Source organism: Canis lupus, chromosome 36, assembly GCF_011100685.1.
Source record: "Canis lupus familiaris isolate Mischka breed German Shepherd chromosome 36, alternate assembly UU_Cfam_GSD_1.0, whole genome shotgun sequence".
Classification (NCBI taxonomy): domain Eukaryota; kingdom Metazoa; phylum Chordata; class Mammalia; order Carnivora; family Canidae; genus Canis; species Canis lupus.
The window spans coordinates 18,749,572-18,771,514 of record NC_049257.1 but is presented as its reverse complement, the minus strand read 5'-3'; the positions used below and the strand labels follow the sequence as shown (position 1 = coordinate 18,771,514).

At 36.4% G+C, this 21,943-nt stretch overlaps 1 protein-coding gene across 2 annotated transcripts in view; it reads left to right on the top strand.

Annotated features, from left to right (window-relative positions):
* CIR1 (corepressor interacting with RBPJ, CIR1) overlaps window positions 1–21,943 on the top strand; it is a 38,968-nt gene that overhangs the window by 3,358 nt on the left and 13,667 nt on the right. The window contains exons 2-8 of one of the 2 annotated variants that reach the window (XM_038584883.1): window positions 1,051–1,145; window positions 7,430–7,503; window positions 8,318–8,328; window positions 8,415–8,479; window positions 8,865–8,913; window positions 10,024–10,141; window positions 20,824–20,919. In XM_038584883.1, the coding sequence (XP_038440811.1) occupies window positions 1,051–1,145; window positions 7,430–7,503; window positions 8,318–8,328; window positions 8,415–8,479; window positions 8,865–8,913; window positions 10,024–10,141; window positions 20,824–20,919 (508 nt within the window). The remainder of the gene's footprint in view (window positions 1–1,050; window positions 1,146–7,429; window positions 7,504–8,317; window positions 8,329–8,414; window positions 8,480–8,864; window positions 8,914–10,023; window positions 10,142–20,823; window positions 20,920–21,943) is intronic. The other variant, XM_038584884.1, reaches the window with a different exon arrangement.

The following is a 21,943-nucleotide window of genomic DNA, read 5'->3' as shown; positions in this document are numbered from 1 at the left end:
CCCCAGGATCACACCCCAGGCCAAAGGCCACGGTAAACCGCTGGGCCACTGGGGCTGCCCTGCCTTTCCATTTCTGTTTTTGCTTTTATTTCCATATGAATTCCTTCTTACCCACTTCTAAAACAGTGTCCCCTAGAACATTCCTATTTCATCATTATTAAAATACTGGTAACTACACCTGTTTTGCTTCTAGAATTTAGTAATGGCAGTCTTGTCCCACACTCTCCTCTGCATACCTATCTGCCCCCATATTAATAATTATAATTTTATCAATGTAAGTATTTGTCCTCCAATTTACCTTCCTAAAACAGCATATTTAGAGAGAAAGTCTTGACTTCTTGTTTACATTGAATGGTTGTCAAATACTGTGTCCTTTACTGTAAAGGCAGTAGGAAGGCACTGATACCTTTGAAACCAAGAAATAACCTGATTAAGTATTCTTGTATAAGTTGTGTGGGCTTTTTACCTCCAGTACTTTTATGATTTTGAGGATTTCACCTAGAGACACAGTCAGCCTGTGGTTTGATACCCTTGAGCAACTCAAGACATTTGACACATCTCTGTTACCTGTTTTCTCTCTTGTCTCTTTCCTTTTTTCTACAACTACCTTTCCATCTCTTTTTTTTTTTTTTTCTATTCCTTATCCTCCATTTCTCCTCTTTTGGAATGTCTGTGATACTCATGGGCATTGTTTATTCCTACTGGTTGTGCCGTAGGTGTTTTCTAGACTAGACATATTCCATATAGAGAGATGGTCATTCTCTTCTCTAGGATGATATGGAGACTGCATGCGAGAAGCTGTTGTACTACAGGTGCTCAAAGTGGTTCTTAAGTTTGATAGTTTTGCATGGAAGTTTAGCTATTTTGAATGACTAGATTTAAGGACCTGTATCAAGGCACAAATCAGACTTTTTAGCTGTTATTTTGTGGTGATGTCATTATGGCCAAAATAGGTTATGTTGTAAACCATATATGATAGCATTTTATATTTTGTTATAAAAGAAAAGAAAACTTAGTATTTAACTTAAATTTCTTACTTCACTAATTTAGGTATGGATGGCAGAACAGAAAATATCATATGATAAGAAGAAACAAGAAGAATTAATGCAACAGTATCTTAAAGAACAAGAATCATATGATAATAGGTAAGAAATTTCACTATGCTAATGTTTTTAGAATAATCAGTTGTATGAGAATAATCACTTACTAAATCATACAGTAAATGAGCTTTTTTGAATTGAATTCCCCAATGGTAGGATTCTATTTCCTGTGTACCCTCTTTACTCTTATATCTGTACATTGCCACTTTTTCCAGCCTTACCCATAATTCACATAAAACATATATTGATGTGACTCCATCACACAGTTGGTGAGCAAATCCCAACTTAGGTAAAGCTTGGAAGAACAATGAAAGTCTACACTCAAACTACTGAGATTGCTTACAAAGATACTTTTTTAGCGTACACCGAAATAAAAAGATGTACAGGACGCCTTCAAAAAGTAAAATGAAGTGTCTCTACTTGACCTGCATGTCATTGCCCTATTAATGGCAGAATCATAGTAGAGTTCTGTTTTGATGTATTCCAGCAGAGTACTTGCCCTTCATCTATTGTCATTTTATGTTTATATTAATATGTCTAACTCTGAAGCTAATTGCTCTTGATTAATTAAGCAAGTGAATGATAGTGCTTTAATTACATAGACCATACTATCTTCAGTTCATTTCTGTTTTTCATCAAACTATGGAACATAAGTGAAGTACTACTTAACTCTTACTAAATATTCTCTTTAAATATAGTATATCAAGGGGCGCCTGCATGGCTCAGTTGGTTAAGCATCTGCCTTCGGCTCAGGTCATGATCTTGGGTGCTGGGATCAAGCCCCACATTGGGCTTTCTGCTCAGCAGGGAACCTGCTTCTTCCTCTCCCTCTGCCTCCTTGTACTCTTGCTCTCTGTCAAATAAATAAAAATCTTTTTAAAAAAAGTAAAATAAAAAAATATAGTATATCAAGAGTGAAATTATAGAAATAAAACTTTTAGGTCAATTAAGTACTCTTCTCACTAATTCTATTTAATTTGGTTAACTTTTATTGAGTACCTAATTTCATGCAAGGCCATAAATAGCAGGCTGTTTAAATAGGGGCCTATACAACTGTGATATATAGTTTGTCTCTGCCCTCAGAAATATCTATGTACACATAGTTCAAAGCTGAATATAATAGCTTGACATATTAAAAACACAGTGTTTTAAAAACTATAGCATGCTAATGTAGGACAGATGATTCCATTTGGGATAACAAAGTAAAACTTCATGAAAGAAGTGACAATTGAGCTGAACTATGAAGAATGTTAAGGATTTAGATCATCTGAAGGCCATTATTTCCCCCCACTGGCCACACTCCTGCCAGGGGACATGTGACAGCATTCGGACACTTTTTTGATTGTCAGAACTCAGAGGTTGGATGCTACTAGCATCTAGCGGGTAAAGACTAGGGATGCTGCAAAATATCCTACAGTGTATAGAACAGTCCCACACAGCAAAGAATGATCTGGTCCAAAATGTCAGTAGCACCACTGTTGAGAAACCCTGATTTCCATATAGTAAAAGCTTATTAAAGATCAAAGTGGGAGAGTAGAGAGGGTGTTTGGGGAAGCAGTCAATAATTGAGTTAGGCTGATAAAAAGATAGTGGAGATGGAAAAGTAGGTTTGCAACAGACTATGCTGGCTCTTCTTCTTCTTTCTTCTGCGGATATCTTTCTTCTTCTGCGAGGAGATGGCAGCGGGAGGAGGAGGGGAGGAGGAAGAAGGGGGGGGGAGAGAATAGACGGAGAAGAAGGGAGAAGAATAAGAACTGAGGAGAAGAACGAAGGAGAGAGAAGAAAGTAAAGAAAGAAGAAGGGGAAGGGAAAATAAAGAAGAAGGGAAGAAGAGGGAGGAGAAGTAGAAGAAGAAGAGGAGACTTCGCAGGGAAAAGAAGAATTTCTCCTTCTCCTCCTCCTCCTCCTCCTCCTTCTCCTCCTCCTTCTTCTCCTTCTCCTCCTCCTCCTTCTTCTTCTCCTTCTCCTCCTCCTCCTTCTCCTTCTTCTCCTCCTTCTCCTTCTTCTCCTTCTCCCTCCTTCTCCTCCTCCTCCTTATCCTCCTCATCCTCCTCCTCCTCCTCCTCCTTCTCCTCCTCCTCCTTCTTCTTTCTTCTTCTTCTTCTTTCTACTTCTTCTTCTTCTTTTTTTCTTTTTTTTAATTAAGTAGGCTCCATGCACAGCATGGGGCTTGAACTCAGAACCCTGACATCAAGAGTCACACATTCTACCAACTCAACCAACCAGGTGCCCCCTGTTTATTCTTGATCTTAAAAAAGAGTTACTTTATTCTCTTTGTAATTAAATATTTGAAGCTATACAGATATCCTGGGTTTTTTTGAACATTTGTCCACTAAGCTAGCATTCACTGGTGGATATTGCCTGCATCAGTTATTACTGTGGTATTCCAATAATTCTATTCCTCTCATTCCCCCTATATTTTAAAATTTGAATTCCTCTGGAAAGAAGAATTTTCCCTTTCTCTCATTTAGTTATGTATGTAATTACTTCTACCAGTATGGACTCAGTGATACTTATTCAATGGATTATAATACAGTATTATTGTTACTTATTTTGTTGCTCAGATTGTGTCAGTTTTGGCCTTTGACTGCTCTACCAGCTTGGTTCCTAAATCCATTTCACATGCTGCAACCTTTTTTTTTTTTTTAAGATTTTATCTATTTATTCATGAGAGACACAGCGAGAGACAGAGAAAGGCAGAGACACAGGCAGAGGGAGAAGCAGGCTCCCTGCAGGGAGCCCAGTGTGGGACTCGATCCCAGGACTCCAGGATCACACCCTGAGCCGAAGGCAGGTGCTCAACCGCTGAGCCACCCAGATGTCCCGCTGCAACCTTTTTTTAAAACCACTTCCTGGCACCAAGATGGGCCAAACTTGTCTTTTGTTTTTCCCTGCTCTAGCATTGGAATCAACCAAGTTCCAAGGAACCTGGTTCCTTTTACTGAAGAAAGATATTTAGAAACCAGGTTCTGGATACTAGGAGTGTTCATTGCTTCTGGGTTTGGTTAGTTGAGTACAAATTTATGAGTAATTGGTGATTGCAAAGTTTTTTTTCCCCTTCATTCAAAATGGTCCTTTATAGACAATTTTATTCTTTAGTAATCTAATTTTTCTCTTTTAAGTTGTTACTGCCATAAATGATTCTTAATGTTTATGAATGTCAATTTGTACATACTTTTTTTTTAAAGATTTTATTTATTTATTCACAAGAGACACAGAGAGAGAGGCAGAGACACAGGCAGAGGGAGAAGCAGGCTCCATGCAGGGAGCCCGACGTGAGACTTGATCCCGGGTCTCCAGGATCATGTCCTGGGCTGAAGGCGACGCTAAACTGCTGAGCCACCCGGGCTGCCCTGTACAGACATATTTTTTTTTTAAGATTTTATTTATTTATTCATGAGAGACACAGAGAGAGGGGCAGAGACACACAGGTAGAGGGAGAAGCAGGCTTCATGTAGGGAGCCCGATGTGGGACTCGATCCTGGGACTCCAGGATCACGCCCTGGGCCAAAGGCAGGTGCTAAACCACTGAGCCACCCAGAGATTCCCCACCCCCCGCTTTTTTTTACATACTTTTTTTTAAAGATGACAGTCACATTTATTATTTTGACTGGATAAAAACAGATTTATTGGAATGTCAATACATTCACTCTGCATATAATCAACAGCAAAAAAATAATAATTTTTACAAGTTTTTAATTGAAATTAAAACAAAATGCCAGTATCATATCTTTACCTTTTATTTTGTTTACTTGTTGAATTTTACATGAAGTGGAAATTGGATTTTCCAGTTTTTATTTTATGTTATTTTTGTTTCAGTATAAACTAAATGTTTTTTTTTGTTTTGTTTTTTTTTGTTTTTTGTTTTTTGTTTTTTGTTTTTAAGATTTTATTTATTTATTCATGATAGTCACACAGAGAGAGACAGAGAGGCAGAGACACAGGCAGAGGGAGAAGCAGGCTCCATGCACCAGGAGCCCGATGTGGGATTCGATCCCGGGTCTCCAGGATCACGCCCCGGGCCAAAGGCAGGCGCCAAACCGCTGCGCCACCCAGGGATCCCCTAAATGTTTTTTTGCAGGGGTAAAATATATAGAACATTTTTAAGTGTACAATTCACTGCCATTAATTTCATTGACAGTGTTATGTTATCGTTACTATTTATTTCCAAAACATTTTCCGTTACACCAAATAGAAACTCTGTACCCATTAAACAATAATTCCCTATTTCCCTCTTCCTTCAGCCCCTGGTAACCACTATTTTACTTTCTGTTTCTATGAATTTGCCTATTATAGGTGCCTCCAATAAGTAGAATCCTAAAATATTTGTTTCTTTGCAACTGACTTGTTTCTCTTAGCACAGTGTGTTCAAGATTCATCCATATTGTAGCATGTGTCAGAACTTATTTTCTTCTTATGGCTATATAATATTCCATTGTGTGTATATACTGTATTTTATTTACCCATCCATCCATGAATGGACACTTAAGTTGCTTCTACCTTTTGGCCGCTGTAATGCTGCTATACACATTAGCATGCAAATATCCATCTGTTCAAGTCCCAGTTCCTTTAGATATATACTTAGGAGTAGATTTGCTAGGTCATTTGGTAATTCTGTGTTTAGCTTTTGAAGAACCACTAAATTCTTCCATAGTAGCTGCACCATTTTATATTACCACTAGTAATGCACGAGAGTTCCATTCTCTCCATGTCCTTGCCAACATTTATTATTTTCCTTTTTTTTTTTTAAATAACAGCCATCTTAATTAGTGTGAAGTGCTATCTCATGGTTTTTATTTCTTTTTAAGATTTTATTTATTTATTAGAGCACATGTGAGACAGAGTGAGCAGGGGCAGAGAGAGAGGGAGAAGTAGACCCCCCACTGAGCAGAGAGCCTGATGCTCAGTCACAGGACCCTGGGATCATGACCTGAGCTAAAGGCAGACACTTCACTGACTGAGCCACCCAGGTGCCCCTAATTTCTATTTATCTGATGACTAGTGATGTTGAGCTTTTCACGTGCTTGATTTTAACTTTTAAGATGGTGTTAATCTAAGATAAAATTTTTACAGTTGTTGAAAGTGTACATTGGCTTTAAGTATATATCATTACAGAGTTTGGGAGCCATCCTAATCTAATATCAGAACATTTTCATCATCTGAAAAAGAAATATTGTACCCGTTAGCAGTTACTTCCCATTCTTATACCCTGTGCCTTCTACTTCTCAGCCCTAAGCAACCATTAATTTCTTTTCTGTCTCTATAGATTTGCCTACTCTGGGCATGTCATATAAATGAGATTACACATATAAATGGTCTTTTGTGACTGGCTTCTTTCTCTTAGTATAATGTTTTTGAAGTTCATCTATTTTGTAGCATGTTTCAGTAGTTCATTCCTTTTTATTGCAAAATAATATTCCATTATATAGATAGAGATCCTGTCATCCTTTTGCTGTCTTTTTTTTATAGTTCCTTAAAAATTCCAATGGAAATAAGTGAAGAATTATAATTATGTAATACATCCTTTGTGATTGCCTTTTTCAAATATAAGAGGTGATTCTATTCACTCTTTAGCTTTCATCTTTATAATCAGTACTTTACTTGGATCTTATGAATTAAAACTTTAACTCAACCAGTCATTCAATTTATTGCAGAGCTTTTTAAAAAATTATATCTCTCTAAACAGAACTCAAACTGGGAACTTTCAGTGTTAGACTATAAGGAAAATGATTTTTGAGGTGCAGCAGACATTGATTCTATCATAGTGATTAACCTGTTGTAGGATCTCTTTAAACTGTTCTCTCCTCTGTGGCCTCATCAAAGAATTTGATTCTCCTATTGACTTTGACCCTTATTACAAGCACTAATTGGATTGACTTTCTAAAGAAATTCCAGAGAGACTCATTTTTCCAAATGGTTTGATCCTTCACAATTAAGAAAAAATGTTGGCACTATTTAACTTAATTCCAAATTTCTGCTGGAATATAGAATTTCAAAACTGTCATTATTTCCATAGCATTTCAGGGTTTAAAAAAAGTATGTGAGGGCGACCATGGCATTTTTCTCCTTTTCTGTTGGGAGGGCTAGGATCTCTCAGGTAATGAGAGAGTCTCAAAAATTAAAACCAGTTACTAAAGAGGCAGCACTGTTTGAATTTCCATTCATGTATTTCAGAAGTTATCTAATCAGTGAAGTAAAGTTTTGGAACTTTATCTCCAACAAAAATATTTTCTCTAAATTTCCTTAGAGTTTTAGAAGATGGAGAACAGTTATTCTGTAATTTTTTCCTCCTATATAAAATTGTTAATTTTATTTCTTGTTTTATTTAGGTTGCTTATGGGCGATGAGCGTGTAAAGAATGGCCTTAATTTCATGTATGAGGCCCCACCAGGAGCTAAAAAAGGTACTTGCCTCATTCCCTTTTTTTTTTTTTTTTTGTCTTTGATGTCTTTACAACTAAAGCTTGAACACTGTTAGAACAGACATTTTTTTAAAGTTGTTCTTCATCTTTGGGGCTCCTGGGTGGCTCAGTTGGTTGTGTCCAACTCTTGATTTTGACTCAGATTATGATCTCAGTATTATGAGATTGAGCCCCCACTTTGGGCTCTGTACTCAAGACTGCTTGGGATTCTTTCCATCTCCCTGCTTGTATTCTCTCTAAATAAATAAATACATAAATAATCTTTAAATAAGTAAATACATACATAGGTACATAAAAGTTGCTCTTCATCTTTAAAATTGCTATTTTTTCCTGTAAAGATAATCGTAAAATACTGAATTCAGTGCAATAGAATAAATACTAAAAATACCTGTCTAATCTAGTAATATTTTGTGACTTGACTTTTTTAGTGACTTGACCTTTGAGGAGGAAAAAATGTCAACATCAACAGAAGTGCATTTATTCTTTTATACTTTGTGTATACATCTTTAGTTCTTCCTGCTGAATATGCTTATAGGTAGCATAATATTTTTTCAATGAAAAATAAAAAGGTTTAAAAATTAGGAATTAATGTGTTATAACTATCTCACTCAATATTGTATTTATCCTTTTAGCAATTTGAATTTTATCTTGTGAAAGAAGAAAAAAAGTCAAACCAATAATTTCTTACAAGTTACAACTAAATACTGTGATATCATAATATATGATAGGAGACTTTAACGTTGAAGTTTTTAACTTGAGCTTTTTTTTTCTCCTATATCTTTGATATGCAATCAAGAAAACAAAGAGGTAAAGTACTATTTAATGTGCTTCAGTTTACTTGGCAGTAGATTGTAATTTTATGAAAAAATTGAAAGACTTCTTAATGTTTTTAGAAAGAAGAAACAGAAGGAGAGACTGAATACAAATTTGAATGGCAGAAAGGCGCTCCACGGGAAAAGTAAGAGCCAGTTTTCTTTTAAGATGAAATATATATCATTAACTTTATCTGATATCCCATCTTACATCGCCTCTTCGTTCACTAGAGTAGGTGACTAATGTAAAAAGATATTTTACATGATTTGTTTTATACAACTAATTTACTTGGTCATAGACTTTAATTTTACATAGTTTTCCATTTTTAAAAAATCACATATCATCAAACTGGATAATTAGTAATAAAGTGGTATTTGGAAATACTAAATATATTTCATAGTTCTGTGTATTTATTGAAGTTACACATTTTATAATGTATTTAGAACCATAAAACTATTTTCAGGATTACTGCTCTCTAATTTATTAAACTGTTCTTAATATTGTGTTTATACATATTCTCTACACAATAGATATGCCAAAGATGACATGAACATCAGAGATCAGCCCTTTGGCATTCAGGCAAGTGACCCATATTTTACTCTGTAAAAAATAATTCTTACTTAATAAATACTTCTTTATACTGTTGTCCAAAAGGTATTTCAGCTGAAACAGGGCTCTGTGGTTTTCATTTGTATCCAGATAGTAAAAGGACTCGGGGATAAAACATTAAATATAGTAGACAGATTAAAGATAGGAATCAGAAATTTCATGTCCATGTGGATTCTCTTTACATATGCCTATTAAATTTGATTTTCTCCTGGTAAAAAAAAAAGAGAGAGAGAGGAATCAAAGGTTTGTATTGAGGGTTATAATGATATGGGTCTCTGTAGTTTTCAGGAATTTGGAGAATTAGCTCAAAGTTAAGAAAAGATGTAAAACTATTTGTTTAGAATTGGGACAAAATATTACCAGAGGGCCAGGTTCTTGTTGGAAATAACATTTTTTGGAATCCTGCCTTGCTTATTCATTTACATATTGTCCGTGGCTTCCTTCTGCTACATTGGCAGAGTTGAGTAGTTGCAACAGAGACCTCTGGCCCATAAAGCCTATAATACTTACTATTTGGTGTTTTACAGAAACAGTTTGCAAACCTCTGGTTAGGCAACTAAAACTTCAAAGGTTAACTATTATAAATTAGAGAATTTAAGATTAAGCCAGGACATAATTCTTTTTTGATATTTTATCATTTCTTTTTAGATGACATTGTTCTATTGTCACCAAGTAACAGTCAAAAGGAAACAGGATTCAGGTTAGCTTTTAGGCAGAATTTATAGAAGATTTTAGTATTTATGTTAAATTACCAAATATAGTCAGGGAGTCTCTTTCCCTGGAAATCTTTTATGAATGATACTACTAAGAAGTAGGGATTTGAACATTTGTTAGATTCTTACAATCTGGGCAGCCCCGGTGGCTCAGCGGTTTAGCGCCGCCTTCAGTCCAGGGCGTGATCCTGGAGACCCCAGATGGAGTCCCACATAGGCTCCCTGCATGGAGCCTGCTCCTCCCTCTGCTTCTGTCTCTGCCTCTCCCTCTCTCTCTCTCTCTGTCTCTCATGAATAAATAAATAAAATCTTAAAAAAAAAGATTCTTACAATCTTAATAACTGAAATAATGTTCACGATTTCTCAGGTTCGAAACGTGAGGTGCATTAAATGTCACAAATGGGGTCATGTCAACACAGATCGAGAATGTCCTCTATTTGGTCTTTCTGGAATCAATGCAAGTTCCGTTCCCACTGATGGCTCAGGTAGGCACTAGACATGATTTGTTTGAGAATTTGTATCAAGGACAAACAAGGAAAGAACATTTTTCTTTTTTTAATCTCCCTGGGTGGTGGTTTCCTTTGGTTTGGTTTTTTTGGACCAAGTCATGTGCTCAAAATATGACCAGTGGGAACTCTGGTCATATATTTTGAATTTGAAATGCTGTGTATTAGAATTAAATTTAATTTTTCTAGCCAAGGGCCCTATAAGCTTGATTTTATTTATTTATTTATTTATTTATTTATTTATTTATTTATTTATTTTAAAGATTTTATTTATTTATTTATGAGTGACAGGGAGAGAGAGAGAGAGAGAGAGGGAGGCAGAGACACAGGCCAAGGGAGAAGCAGGCTTCATGGAGGGAGCCCAACATGGGACTCGATCCCGGGTCTCTAGGATCAGGCCCTGGGCTGAAGGCAGCGCTAAACCGCTGAGCCACCCGGGCTGCCCTATAAGCTTGATTTTAAAGGTAAAAGACAGATTAAGCATAATCAGGTTAGTAACCTAAAAATAGTTATTTTTCATATTCATGTCTCCAGAATTATAAATGTAGGCTAACTAGAAGACTCAGCAATTGCCTCATTTTAGTTCAGAGATAAAATCAAAACTGAATTTAAAAAGATGTTAAACATGTTAAAATTGAGTTTTACTTGAAAGTTATTTACCTTCCTGCATATTATTAACTACTTAAAAAAACTGGTCTAATTTGGTTTGGATCATTTGCACACTCAGATATTAAAGCTGAGAAGTTTTAAATTTGCAGTGCCATATTAGTATATTACTGATATAGCCACACTAATCCAACTGTAAGTCATAATAAATTATAAATAGAAATAACCAGAATAAATAGAAATAATAATACTTAACTGTAACCTTAAACAAGTTACTCCACTTTTATGAGCTTTACCTCATCTTAAAATATGGATGATAGTATAACTCAAGAGATTTTTCAGCATTATTTAAGAAACTGCAGAACCTTTTTAAAAAAGAACTCTTATGTGAAACCCCAGTATATAGAACATATATAAGGCAGAGCTGCTGTACTGAAGCAAGTGCTCTGAGCATTAAGCCCTATCCTTCTCACTAGCCCTGTGATGCACTTTTTTGGACTCCCTATGGCTTTCACTACCACCTTTGAGCCCAGGGTTCACTGTCAATCAGCATATGACCTTCAGCTTTTATTCTCTTACAAGAGATCCTGCTTCCTTCCAACAAGCCAGAGGCAGGCTTTATGATTCAAAATGCTAGTTCTCATATTAAGATTATAGGAATTTGATCCGTTGTCAAGTTTGACACTGGAGTTTTTGTTTTTGTGGATTTTTTTTTTTTTTTAAGTTTTTTTAAGGGCGAGGAGCCCAGTATGGGGCTTGAACTCATGATTAAGATCTGAACTGAAATCAAGAGTGAGAGGCTTAACCGACTGAGCCACCTGGGCGCCCCTTGATGCTGTTCTTAAATGGCATTATGGATATTAGAATGGGTAGAAGAAGTACACAGAATATTACAATTGATTTTTTTTTTAATCACTGCTCTAAAGAAGGATAAGAAACCACATTTTACATAGAGGGAAACCATTAGCTCAGTGGTGAGAGAGTATTAGTACAGACCTTGGTCTGGCAATCTCTGACAAAAGAACACTCCATGATGCCACTGTGCAGGTACTCTTATAACCCACATATTGATGTTCCCTCCCCTCCCCTGCCCCCACTAAACTGGTGAAAGAAGAGGGAGAGGTCCCAAAAGAAAGCCCCAAAGAACATGAGGGTAGACTAGGTCATATATGAAGAACCCATTGTCTCAAATATTTCTGACTACAGTTTTAGTAGTCATAGGAATCTAAGTTATTTCTGAAAAGTATATATGTTTTTTGGAAGGGGTTGCATCATTCTCGTTTTTCCTTACAACTGCATGACTTACTTCTGTATTGGCTAGGGGCAGACAGTAGTAATGGCTGCCTTTGTAATCCCTAGCCTCATTTTACTTTGATCCTGCTTCTGAGAGGATGAGTAGGATAGACTCCAGACTTAGCCTTTTATTGAGTAATCAGTAGACCTGCTTTGTCTTGATTCTATATTAGGGAATATAACAACCCCTGAAAGAACATACGCCATTGACTTAACCTCTTTTTAAGAGTATTGGATGGTGAATTCAGATACAACAAAGCTGGTTATTAGCTCTTCTCCAGCCGTCTGTTTACATTCATAGACTTTAAAGTATAATCATTCATTTTATACAAAGTTTTTGGAGCGCACTTATGGTGGGATTATACTGTAGTTCTGTTCTTCAGTCAAATGAACTTTTTCAAAATAAAGTGAACCAAGTAGAAAAATACACTATTTGTGGCTCCTACTAAGTCTTAATATATATGTAACCAAGCCTGAACTGTCTACAAATTACTATTACTCTGTATCTAAATGAATTGAGTAGTGGGTGATAGAGGTTAAAAATGTATTAACTTTTTTGAAATACTATAGTTGATAACCCTAATATATAAAATGCTCTTTCGGGATGCCCAGGTGGCTCAGTGGTTGGGCGTCTGCCTTTGGCTCAGGGCATGATCCTGGAGTCCCCGGATTGGGTCCCACGTTGGGCTCCCTGCATGGAGCCTGCTTCTCTATCTGCCTATGTCTCTGCCTTTCTTTCTCTGTCTCTCTCATGAATAAATAAATAAATAAATAAATAAATAAATAAATAAATAAATAAAATCTTTAAAAATAAATAAATGAACATACAAATGGGAAAGGAGCAAAAGATATAAATACAGGTAGCTTACAAAAGGAGGACTGCAAATGGCCATGAAACCTATAAGGACATTTTCAACAGCATTAATAACCAAAGAAACGAAAACTAAAATAATATATTATCTTTTTGCCTATCAATTTTGGCAAAGATGGATCCCTGGGTGGCGCAGCGGTTTGGCGCCTGCCTTTGGCCCAGGGCACGATCCTGGAGACCCAGGATCGAATCCCACATCAGGCTCCCGGTGCATGGAGCCTGTTTCTCCCTCTGCCTATGTCTCTGCCTCTCTCTCTCTCTCTGTGACTATCATAAATAAATAAAAATTTTTAAAAAAATTTTGGCAAAGATTTATTTTTATTTATTTAAATTCAGTTAATTAACATACAGTGTATTATTAGTTTCAGAGGTAGAGGTCAGTGACTCTTCAGTCTTATATAATGCCCAGCACTCCATTACAAAGATTTATTTTTTTATTTTTTATTTTTTTTCCATTACAAAGATTTAAAAGAAGTATACATCCACTGTTGAAGCAAGTGTGGTAAATGAACATTTTAATCCACTGTTGATAGATTGGAATCGCCTTTTTTTAAATATTTTATTTATTTATTTGAGAGGGACTGAGAGAGAGAGAGCGCACAGGCAAGGGTATAGGGGCAGAGGGAGAGGGAGAAGCATTCTCCCCTCTGAGCAGGGAGCCTGCCTGATGCAGGCCCAGTCCCAAGACCTCGGGATCATGACCTGAGCCAAAGGTCAGGATGCTTAACTAAGCCATTCAGGTGACCCTGGAATAGCCTTTTTAAAGAGTCATTTGATGATATGTATCAAAAGCCTTAAATGCATGTCCTTTTACTTAGAAATTCAGCTTCTAGGAATTTAGAAGAAAGTGATAAGAGGGGCGCCTGGGTGGCTCAGTTGGTTTAAGTGTCTGACTTGTGATTTCGGCTCAGGTCATGATCTTAGGGTTGTGAGGTTGAGCCCTGTACTGGGCTCCCCACTGAGCACTGTGGGGAGTCTGCTTGAAATTCTCTCCCTCTCTGTCTGTTCTCTCACCCTCTGCTCACAGGTGCATTCTCTCTTAAAAAAAAAAAAAAGTTAAAGATAAATATTGGTTCCCAAGCCCCTTTCAAATCAGAGTCCCGAGAGAAGTCTGAGACTGTCACCCCTAGAGGATGATCATGATCTGAAATTTTGGGAAAATGAGCTTAAGCAAAAATGATGCCATGGAATATTCTCTGTGGTGTGGTATGTGTTCTTTTTGGAAGCAGGATAGTACAGTGGAGAAGAAAAGATGGTAATGTGCTGAAAAACCTTTTTTTTTTTTTTTAAGGGAAATGTTCATTTCAGCATCATTTCTTGTTTTTCACTATTATAAATTAAATATCCAGCATTAGGGGAATGCAATAAACTGTTGATATATTTAGTGAATTAAGGAGTACTAAGTGAATCTACATTATTTTGGTAATGTAAAACTACATGCATATATATTAGGACTGGAAGGAAACACAGAAGAATGAAAATAGTTTTATAATTGATGAAATTACAAGTAACTTTCTTTTATGTTAAAATTTGTGGTTAAGGGGATCCCTGGGTGGCTCAGCAGTTTAGCGCCTGCCTTCCGCCCAGGGCGCGATCCTGAGTTCCGGGATCGAGTCCCACATCAGGCTCCCAGCATGGAGCCTGCTTTTCCCTCCTCCTGTGTCTCTGCCTCTCTCTCTCTCTCTCTATCATTGAATAAATAAATAAATAAATAAATAAATAAATAAATAAATAAATAAAATCTGTGGTTAAAATTGGGAAAGAAACTTAAAATTTAGGCTTTACAGATGCTGAATATCTCATGATATGCTTCAAAAGGCAAATGTTTTCCTTTGTACTCCTATATTAGATTTATTTTCAGAATAGTTGTAACAGCTAAAGGAAGCAAAAAGTTACTGGTATGTTGTAAACAGTATGTTTATGATGAGAAATATAAGTAGCAGTCTGAATTCTTTGCCTCATTCTTTTTTATTTTTTTTAAGATTTATTTATTCATGAGAGACATAGAGAGAGAGGCAGAGACATAGGCAGAGGGAGAAGCAGGCTCCTCACAGGGAGCCCGATGTGGGATTCAATCCTAGATCCCAGGATCATGACCTGAGCCGAAGGCAGACGCTCAACCACTGAGCCACCCAGGTGTCCCTCTTTGCCTCATTTTTTATAGAAAAAAGTATTAGGAAAATTTCCATTAACAGTTTTTCCTTTAAAACTGGCAAATGGGGATCCCTGGGTGGCGCAGCGGTTTGGTGCCTGCCTTTGGCCCAGGGCGTGATCCTGGAGACCCGGGATCGAATCCCACATCGGGCTCCCCGTGCATGGAGCCTGCTTCTCCCTCTGCCTATGTCTCTGCCTCTCTCTCTCTCTCTCTCTCTCTGTTACTATCATAAATAAAAAAACAAAAAAAACAAAAAAACTGGCAAATGTAAGTGTGAGAACAAATACTGACAAATACACAGGATATTTTTTATTTCTTTTAAATCCTATATCTTACTCATCTGAGAATATCTCAAACCTCTGAACTCTGTGATAAAATTATGGTAAAAATGGATCACTAGCTTTCACCATCTGTGATACCCCAGAAGATGATGAAGATGATGAAAGTTACAATCTATTCTAATGCACTATGAAGGTTGAGAACCATCAGCTTCAGCTGTGTATAAGAACAATTGATATGATAAAAAGACTTATTAATGATATTGATGTCCTTAACATTTGGTCAAATAAAAAAAGCAAGTTCTAAAACATAGTAGCTACCTGGATTCCATTCCTGTTTCTCTTGCTATCTTTAGGTAGATATATAGACAGATACTCGTGGGAAAATGTCTGGCAGGAAGTAGATGAATATATTAACATTGATTGTACACTTATAAGTTTTATAAGTGAATATTAGAAAAATTAAAAATTTTGTACATAGAAGTAAATTATTTAAAATTTTATTGCTCAGTTAAAACATTTGAAGTTTGACCTGAATTTAGCAGTGCCACTTAACTAACAGTAATAGAAACTCTTAAAGGTTTCTCAAAAACAAAATAAAAAACTCTACAGTATCAAATAGAAAAGCAAATAATAAAGATGTATTCTGAATTTGAATGCAATGAAAAATAAACTGGCCAATTTCCTAATCCACTTGCTGATTCAAGCTAAAAAATCTTTTCATTTTAAAAAATCACCTATTGAATAATGTCTCACCAGTGAATAGAGCTTATTTTTGCAATAATGCAATTTCAGTGGATGTGGTTATCATGGGATAATCACACCCCTGGGGTACAGCCTTGTGCCTGTAATCTCCCAGGAGTGTAATTATTTCATGATAACCGCACCCCCTGGTGTTGCATTATTTCTATTATGAAATTCTTAGTTTAGTATATAAAGTAACTTACTTTGATCACTGGAAACTGCAAGGTGCTGTTAGAATGTTCCAGCTGTGAGGTTTACAGAGACCAGCTATAAGATTTACTTCTCCTTTACAAAGTTAAATTAGGCAATCAAAATGCTTCTTTTGGCTAAGCTGTTTAGAATATCTTTTCTACGGATAAGATCATCTTAACTTTGTAAGTTTCTGTGCACTCTAAATACATCAGAATTATATATAAAACTTGCAAGCCTCAGTGGTGACTGAATTTTTATAAAATATTTTTATATTACAGTACAATCAAATGGCCTGCCCACCTTCCTTTTATCTACACTCTTGGCCCTTAATTTTATCATTGACTCTTACTATCTGTCATTTAAGTTTTTAGTGTATACTGAAATTAAACATTTTTTAATCCACAGTGACAGTTTTCAAAGTAAGGAGTATTTTTGTTTTTGTCTTTTGCTTTCTTAATAGATTTAATAGTTACATATATCTGTGTGTCTCCTACTTAATCTTTTTGTTTTGTTTTTTGTTTGTCCTTTTAATAGACTTTATTTTTTATAGAAGTTTTAGATTCAGAGAAAAATTGAGAGGGAGGTACAGATTTCCCATAGCACCCTGCCCCCACAAATGCATAGCCTCTCCTATTATCACCATCCTCTATAAGAATGGTACATTTGTTATAATTTTTTAATATTTTATTTTTAAGTAATCTTTATATACCCAATATGGGGCTTGAACTTACAACCCTGAGATCAAGAATTGGCACACTCCACCAACTGAGCCAGCCAGGCACTTCACGTCTATTATAATTGATCAGCCTACACTGACCTATCATTATCTCCCAAAATCCGTAAGTTTACATTAGAGGCACAGAAACAAAACCAAACATGAACTATTGGGACTTCGTCAAGATAAAAACTGCACGGTGAAAGGAAACAATCGACAAAAGGCAGCCTGGAGCCCCTGGGTGTCTCAGTCAGTTAGGCGTCTGACTCTTGATTTCAGTTCAGGTCATGATCTCAGGGTCATGAGATTGAGCCCTGCATCAGGCTCTTCACTCAGCATAGAGTCTGCTTGTTCATCTCCTTCCCTTTTTGCCATGCCCTCTATTTGTCCTCAAATGTGTGTGTGCGCGCTCTCTCGCGTTCTCTCTCTCTCTCTCAAAGAAAAAGAAAATTTTCGAGGATTTAAAGACTCCCTCTGAGGAACTGGGGACAAAGTCTAGCCAAGTTCTTTTTCATTTAGTTCAAACTATTTTAAATTTTCTCTTGAGACTTCTTTAACTCATGTGTTATTTAGAAGTATGGTGTTTAATCTCCAAAATACTTTGGGATTTTCTGACTGTTACTGATTTCTAGTTTAATTACATTTTGGTCTGAGAGCTTTGTTTGAATGATTTCTATTCTTTTATGTTTGTTAAGGTGTGTTATATAGCCCAGAACCTGGTCTGTCTTGGTGAATGTTCCATATGAGCTTGAGAAAAATGTGTATTCTGCTGTTGATGATGAGATAGTCTATAGATGTCAACTAGATACAGTTGAAGGATAGTGCTGTTCAAGTATATCCTAATTTATTTTGCCCACTGGATCTGTCTACTTCTGAAAGAGTGGCACTGAAATCTCCAACTATAATAGTAGATTTGTCTATTTCTAAAAACGTTATCAGTTTTTCCTTATATTTTGATGCTGTATTGTTAAATGCATACACATTAGAAATTGTAATGTCTTACGGAGAATGAACCCCTTTTTTCGTTGTGTAATTGTCTCTATGCTTGATAAATTTGCTTGGTCTGAAATCTGCTTTGTCTGAAATTAATATGTATACTACAGCTTTATTTTATTAGTGCTAACATGGTATATCTTTCTCCATTACTTTAATCTATTTGTGTCTTTATATTTAAAGTAGGTTTGTGGGCAGCCCTGATGGCCCAGTGGTTTAGCACCGCCTTCAACCCAGGGCGTGATCCTGGAGACCCGAGATTGAGTCCCACGTCAGGCTCCCCGCAGGAAGCCTGCTTCTCCCTCTCCCTGTGTCTCTGCCTCTCTCTCTCTCTCTCTGTGCCTCTCATGAATAAATAAATAAAATCTTTAAAAAATAAATAAAGTAGGTTTGTTGGGATGCCTGACTGGTTCAGTTGGTAGGGCGTTCTACTCTTGATCTTGGGGCAGTGAGTTCAAGCCCCACATTGGGCATAGAAATTACTTTTAAAAATTAAAAAAAAGTGGGTTTGTTATAGAGAACATTAGGTCTTATATATATAATAACATATTAATCACACAACTGAATTAAGATCTATTATATCTATAATCATTTTCTATTTCTTGCCCTCATTCTTTGTTTTATTTTTTGTGTTCTGCTCTTTTGCTATTTTCTTTGGTTTTAACTGATTATTCCATTTTCTCTCTTCTCAGTGTATCAATTTTACTTTGTTTTGTTTTGTTTTATTGATTGCTTTAGGATTTGCAATATCGGGACACCTGGGTGGCTCAGCAGTTGAGCGACTGCCTTTGGCTCAAGGCGTGATCCCGGAGTCCTGGGATCAAGTCCCACATCGGGCTCCCTGCATGGAACCTGCTTGTCCTTCTGCCTGTGTCTTTGCATCTCTCTCTGTATCTCTCATGAATAAATAAGTTAAATCTTTAAAAAAAAAAAAAAGTTTGCAGTATAAGGACACCTGGGTGGCTCAGTGGTTGAGCATCTGCTCAGGGACACTGGGATCAAGTCCCACATCAGGCTCCATGCACGGAGCCTGCTTCTCCCTCTGCCTGTCTCTGCCTCTCTCTCATTGTGTGTCTCTCATGAATAAATAAATAAAATCTTTTTTAAAAATTTGCAATATGCATTTACAACTAATTTGACTTTAAAATAGCAGTGTACCACTTCACAAGTAATACCAGTACTTTATAACAGAGCAAACCAACTCCTTTATATAATACAATTCCTTTTTTCTGTCCCATTTAACATTGCTGTCAGACATTTATTCATAGGCTATAATCGTCCAATATATTGTTGCTGTTATCATTTTCAAAAAGATATTATCTGTTAGGTCAGTTAAGAATAAGAAAGAATATTTTTCATTTATTCCTTTTCAAATGCTCTTTATGTAGATCCAGATTTCTGATCTGTGTCATTTTCCTTCTCTCTGAAGAACATCTTTTAATCTTTCTTGCAAGGCAGGTCTATTGGTGACAAATTCCTCAATTTTTGTTTGTCTAAGAAAGTCTTTATTTCTCCTTCACTTTTGAAGGACAGTTGCACTGGATACAGAATTCAGTGTTGGTAGGTTTATCTTTCAACACTAAATATTTCTCTCTCCTATTGCTTGCATGGTTTTTTAAGAGAAGTATGATGTCATTTTTATCTTTGTTCCTTTCTAGGTAAGGGTTTTTCCCCCTGTGGCAACTTTTAAGATTTTCTCTTTGTCTTTGATTCTGCAGTTTGAGTATGCTATACCAAGGTGTAGATTTTTTTGGTATTCATCATGCTTGGTGAGCTCTGAGCCTCCTGAATCTGTGGTTTGTTGTCTGTCATTAGTCTTGGGAACTCTTATCCATTTCAGATGTCTTCATTTCTCTCTTTTCTCTCTTCTGGTATTCCTGTTGTGTATATGTTGTACCTTTTATAATTGTCCCACAGTTTTTGAATATTCTGGTTTTCTTTTTTTCATTTTCTTCCCCTTTGCTTTCAGTTTGAGAAGTTTCTATTCACATATCTTAAAGCTCACTGATTCTTTCCTCAGCCTTGTCCAGTCTACTGATCAGAGGCATTCTTTATTTCTATTAAAATCTTTTATTTCTAGTATTTCCTTTAGATTGTTTATCTTAGTGTTTCTATCTCTGCTTATATTACTCATCTGGGTTTGTTTGTCTTTTTTTTAAGAATTTATTTATTCATTTGAGATAAGAGAGAGCATGAGCAGGGGGGAGAGGCAGAAGGAGAGGGAGAAGCAGACTCCCCACTGAGCAGGGAGTCCAATAAGGGGCTCGATCCCAGGACCCTGAGATCATGACCTGAGCCAAAGGCAGGTATTAACCATCTGAGCCACCCAGGCGCCCCTACCCATCTGTTTTTACATGTTGCCCATTCTGTCCATTAGAGCCTTTAGCATATTAGTCTTCTTTAAATTCACAATCTGGTAAGTCCAGAATTTACATCTTAGCTAAAAGTCTGATTCTGATGTTTGCTTTGTATTTTAGCATACTTGTAATTTTTTTTGTTGAAAGCTAGACATGATGTATCATCAGGTAGATGAAACTGAGGTAAATAGGTCTTTAGTGGGGATCCCTGGGTGGCTTAGCAGTTTAGTGTCTGCCTTCAGCCTGGGACGTGATCTGGAGTCCCGAGATCAAGTCCCACGTCGGGCTCCTTGCACGGAGCCTGCTTCTCCCTCTGCCTGTGTCTCTGCCTCTCTCTCTTTCTCTCTCTTTCTCTCTCTCTCTGTGTGTGTGTGTGTGTGTCTTTCATGAATGGATAAATAAAATCTTTTTAAAAAATAGGTCTTTTTTTTTATTTTTTTTTATTTTTTAATGATAGTCACAGAGAGAGAGAGAGGCAGAGACACAGGCAGAGGAAGAAGCATATGCCTGGGAATATTTCAGAATGATTACTTTTGTTTCTTACTGTTGGAAGGTAAGTACAAGGAGATATTCATAGTGGGAACCTGGTGAGGCTCCTGGAAGTAAAACTTCTAGAAGTGGTTTTAGTCCTCAAGCTAGTCCTTGCTCAGTCCAATGTTTCCCTTTTAAGGATTCCTAGTAGTTGCTGACTCTATTGGTCGTTCCTGGTCCCATTAAACTGTGATTCTGTGTGTCACCTATCTCCTGTTTTAGGGGCAGTGTTTTTACCCTGTGGCCTCAATTCTCGAATACCTCTAAGAAGATTTGTTTTTTTCACCTCTTTGTTGTTGGAAAGATGAGAGGATTTTAAGGCTCTTTATATATTGTACCAAAATCTAAAAGTTGTTAAAGTAACATAACAGTGAATAAACATTGAGTCCAAATTTGTTAACATGAGTTTCATATTCTACTAATTACTTGACTTTTGGTTTTTTAGGCTTAAATTGCTATATATGTAAAGTACTTTGCCTTTTTTTTTTTTAACTTAGCTATGATTTTTTTTTAAATATTTGGGCTTTTTAAGATTTTATTTATTCATGGGAGACACGTAGAGAGAGAGAGGCAGAGACATAGGCAGAGGGGGAAGCAGGTTCCATGCAGGGGGCCGATGTGGGACTTGATCCCGGAAGTCCAGGATCACACCTTGAGCCAAAGGCAGATGCTCAACCACTGAGCCACCCAGGTGTCCCGATTTTTAAAATATTTGGAACTGACTTTATATAATATGGCAAATTACACATTTTTAATAAAAGTAAATTTCAAATTCAAAAAGGTGTCACTGGATAATTTTGATATATACAAAAAAAATTTTTTTTTTTGGTGTGTTAGCATTTTATTTCTTAAGCTGAGGATGGCTTTACAAGTTTCTGTTGCAGTGTTCTTCAGACCATTTTGAAATCTTAAATGTTGCAGACAATTCATTGTCATTATTAATGATGCATATATCAAGATAATATATAAAAGAAACAGAAATCACCCGTGTTTCTGCCAACATGCACAGGAAATACAACTTTTAACATTTTGGCCTATGTCCTTTC